General features: G+C 43.8%; 2 protein-coding genes and 2 pseudogenes across 4 annotated transcripts; 1 reads left to right on the forward strand and 3 right to left on the reverse strand.

Annotated features, from left to right (window-relative positions):
* Positions 1 to 55: 55 nt before the first annotated feature.
* LOC141835800 (putative LRR receptor-like serine/threonine-protein kinase At4g37250) lies at positions 56 to 4,440 on the reverse strand. 3 transcript variants are annotated; one of them, XM_074723173.1, is made up of 5 exons: positions 4,304 to 4,440; positions 3,482 to 3,695; positions 3,002 to 3,103; positions 875 to 2,808; positions 56 to 796 (listed from the first exon to the last, which is right to left on the reverse strand). In XM_074723173.1, exons 4-5 carry the CDS (start codon positions 2,565 to 2,567, stop codon positions 99 to 101), a joined length of 2,391 nt encoding a protein of 796 aa, XP_074579274.1. In that variant the 5' UTR covers positions 2,568 to 2,808; positions 3,002 to 3,103; positions 3,482 to 3,695; positions 4,304 to 4,440; the 3' UTR covers positions 56 to 98. The 3 variants fall into 3 exon arrangements, with proteins under 3 accessions (XP_074579274.1, XP_074579273.1, XP_074579272.1); XM_074723172.1 differs by having other exon boundaries at positions 3,002 to 3,367; XM_074723171.1 differs by having other exon boundaries at positions 875 to 2,816; positions 3,002 to 3,695.
* Positions 4,441 to 4,482: 42 nt separating this feature from the next.
* Positions 4,483 to 6,551, reverse strand: LOC141835803 (succinate dehydrogenase assembly factor 1, mitochondrial). Its single transcript, XM_074723175.1, has 2 exons — positions 6,477 to 6,551; positions 4,483 to 4,885 (listed from the first exon to the last, which is right to left on the reverse strand). The coding sequence occupies exon 2, from the start codon at positions 4,797 to 4,799 to the stop codon at positions 4,524 to 4,526; it is 276 nt and encodes a 91-aa protein (XP_074579276.1). The 5' UTR covers positions 4,800 to 4,885; positions 6,477 to 6,551; the 3' UTR covers positions 4,483 to 4,523.
* Positions 6,552 to 6,677: 126 nt separating this feature from the next.
* LOC141835802 (sufE-like protein 1, chloroplastic/mitochondrial) lies at positions 6,678 to 7,843 on the forward strand (annotated as a pseudogene).
* A 223-nt stretch (positions 7,844 to 8,066) lies between these two features.
* Positions 8,067 to 11,600, reverse strand: LOC141835801 (putative E3 ubiquitin-protein ligase EDA40; annotated as a pseudogene).
* Positions 11,601 to 13,695: the final 2,095 nt, after the last annotated feature.

Raw genomic sequence — 13,695 nt, forward strand, 5'->3', positions numbered from 1 at the left:
TTATCATAAAAAATTACTCTTACTGGAAAGACAATATTTATTTCTTTTTTTCAGATTAAGCACAATTTTGGAACAAACGAGGATGCTCTTTAACTAAATTAAGCAAAGAAAGAAGAGGAAGAAGAAGAAGAAGGTGGTAGTTTCTCCAGCACTTGAACTGCCTCCTTCATCGCCGGCCTTCTTTGCGGCGCCGCGGCGCAGCAAGCGAACCCGAGCCTGAAGCAGCTCATCAGCGCATCCTCCCTCCCCTCCACCTCCGCCCTCATGGATGGATCCGCCATCCTTACCGCCCTGTGCCATTCCTCCGCCACCAACTCCCCGGCGTTCCACTCCTCAACCTCCACCTCCGACACCACCCTCCCCGCCAGAACCTCCAGCAGCACCGCCCCGAACGAGTACACGTCCCACTTCGGGGTGGGCTTCAGGTTCTTCAGAAACTCCGGCGCCTGGTACACCGCCAACGCGGCGAAGGAGGACGCGCACGGGCTGGCGCCGGCCACCAGCGGCGGCGAAAGCTCCAGCAAGCTTCCCTGAGATTGCAACGATCTCTTGCTGCCGAACAGCCGCGACGACGTGCCCAGCAGGTATCCGCCGCCGCCTTTGCCGGAGAGGACGCGTTCGAGGCCTAAATCGGCGATCTTTGGCTCCATGTCCGCGTCCAGAAGGATGTTTCTCGGATTCATATTGCCATGCACGCTCTTCTTCTCGTGGAGGTAGGCGAGGCCTCGCGCCAGGCCCCGCGCGATCCGGAGCCGCGATTCCCAGCTCAGGTGGAACGGCGACGAACTCTGCTTCTCTGAGAACAACCGTCGAACACGATCACGTTGGTGAATTGAGTTTGTACTATGCAAGAAGAATGCGATATCAAACTTACTGGTGCCGAATGAGACGTTGGCTAAGCTGCCGTTGGGGGCGTACTCATGGATCAGGAGCTTCTCATTGGCGCTCCAGTAGAATCCCCGGAGGCGGAGGAGGTTGGGGTGGCGGAGCTTGGCGATGCTGCGTACCTGCGCCTCGAAGTCCTTGAGCTTGTCGATGGCGCTGCTCTCGCCGATTCGCCGGACGGCCAGGGCTGTACCGTCTGCGAGCACAGCCTTGTAGACGATACTCGACCCCGAGGCGGCGAGTATGTAGGCCGAGGCTTTGAGAAGGGTCTCCAGCTCCAGCGTCTCTCCATCGACGGTGACGAGAGTCGCATCCGGTTGCTGTGGTGTTCTTCCGCTGCTGACCTTCTCCGCTCCGTTTCTTGTCTCTTCCCCGGCTTCTGTGTCAGAGGGGGTCGAGGACTCTTCGCTGTCTTCTTCTTCCTCATCGTCCTTTCCCTTTAAACAGCAGAAGAGCCAACTAAATCCTCTGGATTCGGATGACGGCGGCGGCGGCGGCTGTTGCTTATTCATGCCAAGAGCCACTACGTTTCCTTGTTGCAGCTGTTGATGTTGCTCCGCTCTGTTCTTCATTTTCATGTAGTATATGTAATAAAACATGGCGCAGAGAAATCCAATTCCGGCCACATCTCCGACGGCGATCGCAACGATTATCGCGGGCCGAAGCCCCCGATGCGCGCCGCCGGCTGTAGGAGTCCTGTCCGCAGCGTTCTTCGGCATCGCCGCGAAGGCTGGAGGACGATCCGGTGGCGTTCCCGTCGTCGAATTGGGGGGACTGGAGAGCGTGGATGGGATAGTGCAGAGGTTCTCCAGCGGCTTCCCGCAGAGTTCGGAATTCCCGGCGAACGCCTCCGGCTTCTGCGTAGTGAACACCCCCGTCTGCGGGATCTGTCCGGAGAGATCATTGAACGACAGATCCACGGTGGAGTTGGCCGGAATTCCCGACGCCAGCTCCGGCGGGATTAAGCCGGAGATATGGTTGCGCGATAAGTTCAGATACAGGAGGCTCTGCCCTCCCAGGTTCGCCGGCAAAGAACCGTTAATGAAGTTAGCACTTAAGTTCACGTACTCCGCCCGATCGCCGAACCCGCCCGGCGGGAGCTCGCCGGAGAGGTAATTATTGGCAATGGCGAGGACAGTGAGGTTGGGCAGCAGGGCGATCCGTCCAGGCACCGCACCCACCAATGCATTGTCGGAAAGATTAAGCACTCGGAGCCCGCTCAAGCGGCCAGCGGGAAGCTCGGGGATCTCGCCGGAAAAATCATTGTTGGCCAACGACAGCACGCGCAGCTCCGACGAGTTGAAGATGGACGGCGGGAGACTTCCATTAAGAGCATTGCCGGAAAGCTCGAGGTGGCGGAGGTGCCTGATGAGGCCGAGCTCCGGCGGCAAGCCACCGGCGAGCTCGGAATTGGGAAGCACCAACCCGACGACTCTCGAAGCCGCGTCGGCGTCAGCCGTTGCACTGACGCCGGCGTCCGGGAAGCCCATGCAAATGACTCCACTCCACGCGCAGGGCGTGGGGTCGTCGTAGTTCCAGTCGCCAAGTGCCTCGAGGGGGTCGACGACGGAATACTTGAACTGCAACAGCAGCACGCCATCTTCGCTGAGAGCCACTGATTCCTCGAAGAAGAGAAACAGAGAAGACAAGAACAGAGCAAGAATTCTGCTTTGGGAGCTCATGCCAGTGCGCTGAAGCAGCTCATGCTCTCACATGGCGGAAGAAAAGGAGGAAGATGATGGTGGAATTGGAATACCTGCTGCCTTTTGCTTGCTATACCTACCGCAAAGGGAGTCGCTGAACAAATGAAGGCACATGAAGCTAAAGGAAAAATTCTTGCTACTTCTATAGTTCTTCAGTTCCTCCTCCACTTCAAACAAACTAGAATTGCTGTTTCTTTTAGTCTTGATCTAAAGTTTCTACCTGCAACGCTAAAAGGAAGAAGAATAAGAGTACAAGAGAATCTTGGGGCCATGGAAGAGGACATGTAGATGAAGAGTGGGATTGACCTGCAAGACTTGCAGAAACCCCACTTAAACTACTCTGATGGTGTGGGCACTGGGCACATGAACTAAGGAAAAAAAAAAAGAGTAAAAAGAGAATGTAGTGTTTGTACCTTTTCCTTTTTCTTCACATGGCATCCTGAGCCCAAGCACTGGAATTGAAGATCTCTCTGGTGTCCATTTTCAACTACAGACTGAAGAGCATGATAACCTACCTGCATCATTTGTTGCTCAGAATTAAGATTACTGACAATGACCCTCTGCAAAGTCTAGTGACAGTGGTCAGTGCAAGGACTTGTAGCTGTCAGTTTGTTCTCTCTCACTCTCTGGGAACCCTAAAGGCAGCTTTGATTGATTGCCTGGCTTTCACAAGTTAGTCAGACAACAGCCTTGTGTGAAGGAAGTCAAGATGAAGACTTCATTTGACTTTTCTCATATTTTATTTACTTATCTTTCCATCATATTGAGCATTTCAAACCCTAGCAGTTAAAAAATATATATGAACTACCACAAACAAAATATTCTCAAATTGCTTTCATCCAACACCTAATACTTTCATCATAATTGAAAAGGATGATCTGATAGCAGTGTACCTATCAACTCCAATATCATCATCATTTGAAGTCAGTAGCCATAATTAGCTGATGTCTGTCCATCTCCATCCTATTTTTTCAGTATTAACATGACACATATCTCTTCTTCATTCAATGATACAAGTTGTTCCTATCATGAATACAGATCGCATCTAATTTATTGCTGGCTCCCCAACTGTAACTAGATAGCTGGCCTAGATTGCATCTCTGCATCCTGTTGTTTGCATTGAATGTCAGAAAAAACTAAATCATACAATTTTAGAAGTAAAATTTCAGAACCTAAATCGTATGTTAAATGGTAAACAAATAATATATAATGCATTCACTCTAGCAACTGTAAATTGTAATACAATAAAGAGAGTTTTGAAAATAGTTACTGCACCTGAGTTTATAATTTTTATAGACCATGCATGATTTATCCATGTTGACTTTGTTAATGCTATATCAAATATGAACTTGTACAATGAATTTATGAACATAAGCAGGTTTGAAACTTTATGGAAACAAATATTTATCAGTTTAGTGTTATAGGTCTTTATTAGTACTTGATCATTTTTATTACATTCACAGTAGAGCATGACCTGACTGGAGTGCAATTTTAGCTCCTTGTTTTATCATGTACTTTCAGTAAAGAGGAAGCAAAACACAGTGCAAGAAACAGAATTTGATGGACAAATTTCAATTTTTCTCATTTCCTGTGTTAGTAACAGTTTTATCACATCAACCAGTCAGCATACAGGAATATTAAATGGTGAAGGAAAAAAGCAATTGGTCAGGACTTCATAAGCACAATGATGAAGTAGCAACTCCAGTTGTTTGAACCTTTCAACTTGCTCAGGCATTGTGTTCCTTGATAGGCATTGAATTCATCAGGAAATTTCGACATCAGATTTGACTATCTGGTGTTTTGAGACTTGAGTTGACGAATTGCTCAATAGGCAAGTGGAGATGGATCACCACGTTTCCAAAAGTAAAAGATCAATGGAAGTAACTTGTAGGAGTTGGATAAAAAAAAATGTGAATATTGAAGAGGAAGAAACATTTACTGAGGTTTTTGCCCAACTTCTAAAGTAGACAATTTGATAGTATCTACACTCTTGAGTTGTTCGAGCTGTTTTTTGCCTCGACGGAGCAAATACTCAATGTAAAGGAAATTTTTTCGGTCCACAGCTTCCACATTCTTCCGAAATTCGACTGAGACAATGGATTCAATCTGCGAGCGCTCTTCTGGTGCCTTTAGACGAGCTGCTCGGAGAAACCCTCTATATAGCCCTAGTACCTGCTTTTGCAAGCCAGAGAGCTTCGGCCGAGAAGCCATATCAAAATCCTTTAAGTTGCAACAAATCACATTGCATTTGGGGAAGAGCCACCTGTCTTTCTTGAGATTTCACTCAGAAAGATAGCCTAGAAATGAAAAGATATGGGTTAGGCATTCATTATTGGCATTAATCATTAGGATTGTTGTTGTTCTGTTTACTGCATCAAATAAGGATTCATAAAATTTGTTTCCAAATGCATTGTTAAGATAATCTCAGGTAAAATCTCTAATATTTGCTACTGCCGTGGCACAAATATTGAGACTAGGAAAGATAATCCTGTATCAGTAATTAGTAAAAACTGATGGTCTACCAGCTTATTTGGAACCAAATCCTGCTCGAGTGTAATATTTCCTATGTATGATAATTTCAATTCAACAGATGCTAAGAAACTGAAAGAACCTGCTACCAAGGAACCACCAAGTTGGAAGATAAAACTCAAAATAACTTGACCAGTGAACAATGGCATTGATTACTTGCAATCATCCAAAATGATAGCTTGATGGTCGAATGGGTAGTATATTCAAAATTAATATCACATAAAGGTTTCAAACTCACAATATCATCTCAAATACCCTCCAAAACAGTGACCTTATACTATTGAACAGTCTGACCACACTGTTTGATCCTTCTTGATGGTTTGGGCTCTCTGGCCTCAACATTCAGAACTTCTTCCAATTGCCGAGGAAATAAATACCAGAATCCTATGATTATTGAACTTCTTGTGACTAAAATATTTTTATGGGCTTCCTCCACTTGATTGTCCTCCTAAATAATTTTAACGATTAAGAAGGGCATATATCAAACAGCAACAAATCCTTTCTGTTACATAAGAGACAAAACAACACACCTAATCTAGGAATGCAATGTAGTAGCAGAGGCTTGGAAGGACATCATCATTTGCTAACTAAGAATTATCATCCTTTGGGTATACTCAGTAGGATCTCAGCTCTCCTTGAACCCAAGTAGTGCTGATATATCCCAAAGTATATATGATTTACTCTGGCACTATTTCGGACTATAGGAACAATGTATACTGATCAATGCTACACTCTTCCTTTGTGATATTGTAAGCAAAAATTTTAAAGCCATAAGCTAAAGTGCTCATCTATTTGTACTCAGCAGTACTCATTTCTTCCTAAAATTTTTGAAATCATAGGTTATTTCCTTATCTCATAGGATTTGAATAATAATTTATTGGCACTGTATAGCAACTTTTTCTTTCATGATTTTTCATAAAATTATCAGACACACAATGTATAAGAGTAATTCCTTCATCTTTTCCTCTTTCAAACACATGGGGAAAAACTAAAACAACAGAATTATAATTATAATTCCGCATGATTTTATGGTTCCAAACAAGAGGTAAAATTTACCATACTGTGATCCCCTAAGCGAGTAACAAAGAGAGAGAAAATGGCAATGTGAAGTATACCCAAGAAAAAATTTGACCTTTTTCCTCTTCATTTTTTAACAAACAACTTAAAAGAACAAAAAGTGGATAAAAAAGGGCGATCTAAACTTGCAGAATAGCAGAGAAAGCATACCGCAACACTCCAAGCCGACCATGGAAAACTTAACACTCCGATTCAGATCCGTGATGAACTAATAACTATTACTAAACAAAATATCGGAATACACAATATCCCGTATGAAAGGGAAGGGAGGAAAGCGCAAACCTCGAGAGAAGGGAACGAAAGATCGCCGGTGTCGGTGGCGTTCGGCAAATCAATGGAGGCCGGCGGGACTGGCGGTGAGCGGTGCGCGATGAACCGAAGTCGTAAAAATTAATGCCCTAAAATTTTAAGTCGGGCCCGGTCCATGATCAAATCAAGTTCGGGTACGGTATCGTCTCAAAAGAACCCAAACCCGTGCGTTGGATATCGGGTATGGATTTTAGGATCCGCGAAGGATGGCCGCTGTTCTGATCGGTACACCGTTCACCGTTTCTTGCTCGATCGATCGATCATGGCGTCTTCCATCTCCTCTTCCGCTCTCCGCCTTCTTTCATCTCCCAGGATCCTCCCAAATCCCTCCGCTTTCTCCCCCAATGGCGCCTTCCTTCTCCCCTCGAGATCGCTCGTCTTCTCCTCCCCCATCTCCTTCCAAAACCTCCCCAAGATCGTCCCCCTTAGCCGGCCCCCTCCGCGCACAACAGCAGCAGCAGCAGCAGCAGCAGGAAGATCGAGAAGCTACCGCCTCCTTCGACGTCTCTCTCCTCCCTCCCAAGCTCCGCGACATCATCGCCCTCTTCCAGTCCGTCCCCGAGCCCAAGGCCAAGTACCAGCAGCTCCTCCACTACGGCTCCCGGCTGCCGCCGCTCGATCCGGCGTTCAAGATCGACGCCCACCGTGTCCGCGGTTGCGTCTCCCAGGTCTGGGTCCGCGCCCTCGCAGACCCCGACGACCCCGCCGCCGTCCGCTTTGAGGCAGATTCTGACTCCGCCCTCACCAAGGGCCTCGCCGCCCTCCTCGTCTTGGGCCTTTCCGGTTCCCCTGCCACCGTGATTGCCCGAGTGCCGCCGGACTTTGTTCAACTCCTTGGCCTCCGCCAGAGCCTGACTCCCTCCCGGAACAATGGATTCCTCAACATGTTAAATCTCATGCAGCAGAAAGCCCTCCAGCTATATATAGAAGATGCCAAGGCTACAGAATCTGATATGAGAGGTACAGGAAAAGTAGAGAAAGATTCAATTTTTCATCAAGAAAAAACCGAGGAAATCAGCGGGGAATCGCTCTCGAGGAGCAATGGCAGTGGGAGTCCATCCGTTAGTCTTGTTGCTGATCAGAAAGATAGTTCTGAAATCCATGGTGATGGCATTGGTGGGAGAAAAATGAGGATTGTGGTGAGACTGCAACAAGCTCAATGATCTTATTTATGATCTGCTGCAAGAGGAGCTGCAGCAAGGATTACATGCGCTCTCCATCGATGCCAAAACTCCTTCAGAAGCTCAATGAAGTTAAGTTTCTCATAACTCAGTTCCTTCTTCTTCTTTTTTCCACTATCGAATGAGGGACCATGATTTTGGAGCATCCATAGATTTATGAACAGGCTGAAACAAAGTTTTTCTCTTCCAATGCTTAACTAGTTAAACACATGCCTTCAGAACACAATCATGCTCAATTATGCTTGTGTTTGATTTCTCTGTTTATTGCTAGGATCTAGTTTATCCTAATCACACAATTTCGTTTTATTTGAATGCACTAGATTTTGTCAACTTTTCCAGAGTTTCCTCTGAGCTTGTGATCATTGTTGTGGAATTTCATGCCTTGGCAACAATTCAAATTTTGCTAATCCATACCCAAGTGCTCATGAACTTTCATGAGTTGCTTGTCTACAATTTTATCGTTCATGGAAGCCAAGAAAGATAACAAATAAATTTCAGTTTGAGTACTGGAGATCTCGAATGTTCAAACCAGGGCGATCTATAAGAGTTGGAATGAGTCTTTCAATCGACTCCATAGCTGAACCTCATCAGGCTTTCTGTATATCTGCAACACACATATTAACATGGACAGGTCTTCGAAAACTTCTACATGATCGATCATGCCTTGCATCCGCCGTGCAAATGCTTCGCCCATCTTCGAGCCATGAACGGGTCGAGGTAACCCCACCTCTGGATGGAGTCACTACCTCCTGTGTTGATGCTGAGATCACTCCCTGCAGACTGACCATCATTTTGGTCATTCTTCTTCTCTCTACCAACCAGCACTTGGCCTGTGCTTAGCCTTTGTTCTGCTCCTCCTTCGACATAGCTGTAACTGATAGAAAGTAACTCACAGTCGTCTGCCATGTCGACTGGAATCCTCTTCTCTTCCCCGCCTCTCAGGTCGCCCAACAATATCCATTCACCCTCAGCTCCTATCCTAAGTCGGGTCTCTCTTATCGTGCCACCGAGCAACCTAGCTAAGAACACCTCGAACTCGTGCATGGCCAACCCATTCGACATTCCAAATCCAAAACCAATATGGAATCTGTGAATTGGAATTGGGAACTGCAGATCCCTGCATATGTAGCTTTGGGTTGGGCTATCTGAAAGATGGAGGATGTATGCAAGTGAATTTTGATGTGCCCTGTCCTCCAACACTTTGAGACCCTTGCGGAGACCTTCAGAAGGTTCAGCTTCACCAAGGTAGAATATGCGATCGATGACTTGCAGCGCTGCCTGCTTCCCTTGAGGAGACATCCGGCGGAGAGGGAGTGCGCGAGTGGCGGTGGTCGAGTAGGTGACAATTGCTAATCTGTCTATCGGTCGCAGGGAGAATACCACAAGTGCAATGGATTGCTTGAGCAGTCTCAGGTGAGGACCATTTGGACTTGCGACAAGAACAATATCAGTTGCCTGTTGATAAGAGAGTTTCACAGATAGGTAAGTCCTCTTCTGCCTGCTCGGTGTAGTCGTCTGTCTCGGAAGCTCAGCTATAAAGGAGTAATCAAGTTATTAGGCAACACTAATTTCAGAAAATTTCTTCCAATGCACTATGATCTACCTGTTTGCAATAGACCAGGGATGATGGTAAGGCGAGGCGACGGTTGTTGGCTTCGGCAGTAGCTTCAAGTTCGACAGGGTCGTCATCATCGTAGCGAGTGGTACGAAGGAAGGATTGACGGTTGAAGCGGGAGGTTGCAATCGAGTCATCCAAGATGCGAAGGATGGGATCAGAGTTGTTGATGGAGGAGGGTATGGTTAACTCCCGAGGGAGCTGCGACCATTGTGCTCGACAGATTGGGCACGCCACACTGCCGTGCCGGACGTTGGATGCAATGCAGGGAAAGTGAAAGGCATGCGTGCACTGGGCAGTGAAGATCTTTTGGCTGCTCGCAAAATCTGTGTGCCCATCAACACCGCTAAGAGGCTCTAAGCAAATGGCACATAATCTCTGCAATTAAGGCACAAAAAGAAATGTGTCATTAGAGTGTTGTAGGAAGATAGTAGAAGTTGGATTGAACTCTGATCGGAAATGTGTGTGTGTGCGCGCGCGCTAGAGTTCACTAGACTTTCAGAATTTCTGGAGATGTATTTGGAAGCTATAGTACCCTTCAGGTTCAGGTTTGTGGTTCCAACAACAGGACCACACTCTTTCAAAATGCCCTCGTGATGATGTCGGAAGGAGCCTGAAGAATAAAGGGCACAACATGTTCTTGTCCAGATCTTTAAACTAGTGCTTTAGCCTTTAGTCGACTGTGAAAGACAAGTAATGATCGACGATGACTATTAGCACTGAGATGCAGGAGCTCTCCGCCATTTATCTGCACAATTTTTCAGTAGGAAGGATAAGAAAATCCATGCAACCTATTCATTTTAGTCCAATTTGCCTTCCCTTCCAGTGCGCCGCTATGCGCTGAGCTGCTTGCATCAGAGGCAACTGCCGACACAGGCGAGGGGCATTACTAACATCGGTATCGATCATCGGTCGTGCAGGATCACCGGTGAGGCATTCAAGCATCCACAAGCAGGGGTAAATTCATTCTTCTACTCTGTGTAGGCTGACAAAGCCTTAATCTTCAACTGCTCAACCATTATCCAATCTTTCATGGAAGAAGATGAAGATGCTAGAGAAAAATTATCTACTCCTGTAATAGAATACAACTAAAGGCTACTACCATCTCGGTTCTTTTCATTCCTTTTTCTTTTTCTTTCTCTTTTTCCTTCTATTCATGTTCCTTTTTATCCCTACCATAGCTTTAAAACTTGTCCCAAGAACAGTTTTCAACTTGAATGAACAAACCAAGTGGGAAATCACTGAAGAAAAGGAAAAGAAAGAGTGTAATCATGGTGAAGAAGGTGAAGTCTATGATCTGTGGTTGCGTATCTGATTCGAGTAGTTGCATAAATCAGGCAATGCTGAGCCACAATAAAATTTAAAAGGAAAAAAAGTACTAGTGCATGCTTGTATATCTGATTAATGCTTTCGAGTTATGGTGGAATTGAATAAACAAAGGCAATGGTGGACCACAACAAAAAAACTGCAGAAGAAAAAAGGAGAAAAGAACAGTGGCAGTACCTTGTCATGGGCACCTCGCAAGCCTGTTTCCCCCTGTTTTCCTTCTTCATCCTCCGGTTTTGAATCAATGGCTGAGCTTGAGATCTGAATCCATGCAGGAATATCAGACGGAGGAACCAAGATGAAGAGGGGAAAGTGATCAAAAAAAGTTTTTTTTTTTAAATTAACAGATCATTGTGTAAATTTGAAGGGGATGGCAGTTTGCAGGGTTTTTTTTTCTTGATTTGTTTTTGCTATAATGAGTAAATAAGTTATGAACTCGAGAGAGAAAATACCACAGGAAAGGAGGAAAAGAGGAAGAACAAGAATGTGGAAGGATAAGGCAACAATGCCTAAGAATTCCTGTAAAACAAACGATTTAGGTAGGCCGATTACGACAATCTGTGGAATTCGAGCGTAATTAAATTGTATTCTCAGGAAGTCAAAGATAAATGAAACGTCACGAAAGAAAGTTTGACAGGAGGAAAAGGGAAAAAAAAATAGAAGATTTTTCCACAAGCATTGCAGCACATGCCCGATTCTGACGGAAGCGAGAACAAAAAAGAGATAATCGAAATCAACGCACCCTTTTCCCGGCCCCAAATCCAAATCTTTCAGAAGGAACACCTCAAAACCTAATTTCCTAGCGGAAAGGGAAGAAGGCGTACTGTTCCGGGAGGGTTGAGATTGGATAAGGAAGCGCCGCAGGGGAAGCCTATCCTCTTCGCCGCTCTCCTCCACCTCGAAGCGCCTCCGCCCATGGACACGAAATCCGCCGCCGCCGGCGAGCAAAGATTCACACCCCCCCCCCCCCTCTACCTGACCTGGTTGCTTTACTCCGATGCTTCGTGCTGCTCTCCGCAGGAGGGAAGGAGCCCCACTGCCGCCCGACCTGCCTCCTTGTCCGTTTCCTCAGCGCTCTGGTTGGAGAGGTACAACGCCAAGAGTGAAAAGGGCTATCGCAGTTGAGCGGAGCGGGTTAAAAGTCAAGTTTTTATTATTTATTTATTTATTATTATTATTATTTATAATTCAAATATTTAATTCTTATTATCGAATTAATTCTTCTGCAAAAAGGTGGAATTCGCCACCCACGACCATTTGTGAGGAGGTAAATCGAAAAACTGTAGTTGGTCACGACGCAGGAAGGTATTGTCTGGCTTCACCAGGATTCGAATCCTTATCCTCTTCTGTAAGTCTGCTACGTCGTAACCAACTCAGCTATGCCTCGGGAGTATATTATCGAACTAATTCTGAAATTACGTAGAAGAATTCTTACTTACCAACCCCGTAAAATTTACAAATTATTAAGGGTAATATGTCACAGGTAATATTTAAATTCTTGATAATTATGGATAGAACTATCCATTTAAATTAGATCCGTTCGATTAATCTGTCCTATTAAATAATTTAAGTAGATTGAGTTAGTATTTTATTAATCTATTTTAAAGTAAGTCTAGATGGATTGGCCCGCGAGCCCATGACCCATGTGAAATAATCCGTGATGGATTTGAATTGGCTCCTAGGTTGAAAATTTTATTTTTTTCTTTTAAAATTTAAAACAAAAGTGAGAATTTTAATGAGCTTGTGGGCTTAACTCATCTAATCCGTAATCAAATTTAAAATTTTTAATATTATATATATATATATGTTATTATTATTATTGTTTGATAGACTCATAGATTTAATCTACCTACTCCACAATTTATATGTAAAATTTTCAACTATATATACATTTTTAATTTTTTAATAAGTCCGTAAATTATCCCGCCTAATCTATAAATGCACCTTGAGTTGGATTGGATTGAGTTGGATATTTTTCAATCCGTCAAGATGACAAGTTGTCTCATCCCACCCTATTATATAATAGATTTTTGATGAATTGACTCTGAGGAAGTAAATTAAATTATAATTGATCATGACGGAGAAAAATATTGTCTCTTGTCTCTTTAACTTTAATAATTCTGTTCTGTTATATAATAGATTTTTAATTGAATTTTACGAGACAATTAATACATAGATCTCCTATTTTACGTACCAAATAAATCAGAGAAATACGATGGCTGTCGACGTGGCGTCGCAAATTTATATTATATTTTTCAAGTCAAGTTTTTATTCTTGACTTTATATCTACCAAGCCAGACTGGCGGCGTGCACCTGAAGCAATGCAATTGAATTCCATACAACCATAAATAGATGAAATCTCTCTCTCTCTCCCTCTTTTTATTTTATATAATTTTAATTTTACATTGCCTTTCCGCCTTACGTCATTTATGGACTAACACACTCAAAACTTTATTTTTTATTTAAATATTTTATCATTACACCACCATCATCAAATTAAAAGATATATTTTTTTCATCATCACGAAGAACTCATTATTCTTTCTTAGAAAAATTATTCAAAATATATTTTATATTTTGATGCTATTATAATAATTATTTTAATGTTATATATAAAATAATATTATATTAAAATATTCTTTTATGAGTAATTATTCTAATACAGATATTTTTAAGTTGGAAAATATAATAAAATATAGAGTTTTAGTTGAATAATTATTGCTTCGTTAAGGTCCCCTCTCTTGATGAACGACTCTATTCATTCCATCTCTTGTCACTCTCATTGATGATTGGTAACTTGATAAACAGTGACATGACATCAAAGATTATTTATTAACATCACAGGATTAGACACACCAGCATTTATGGTCCGTTTACTTGGAGGGACGGAAAGGAAAACTGAGGAAAATTTTCCTCCGTAATTATCCATCCTCTATTTACTTTTATAAATTTTGATGAGAGGAAAGAAATGGAATACATCGGTTGATACTTTTTCCCCCAAAAACCGTCTCTCCCAAATCGGGCGGAAAGCGAGAAAGGAAAGAAAAATTACCTTTTTCTCCCAAACTTAC

The sequence above is a fragment of the Curcuma longa genome, chromosome 10 (genome assembly GCF_044706935.1).
Source record: "Curcuma longa cultivar G26 ecotype Majalengka, Jawa Barat chromosome 10, ITB_CL_G26_1.1, whole genome shotgun sequence".
Lineage (NCBI taxonomy): Eukaryota > Viridiplantae > Streptophyta > Magnoliopsida > Zingiberales > Zingiberaceae > Curcuma > Curcuma longa.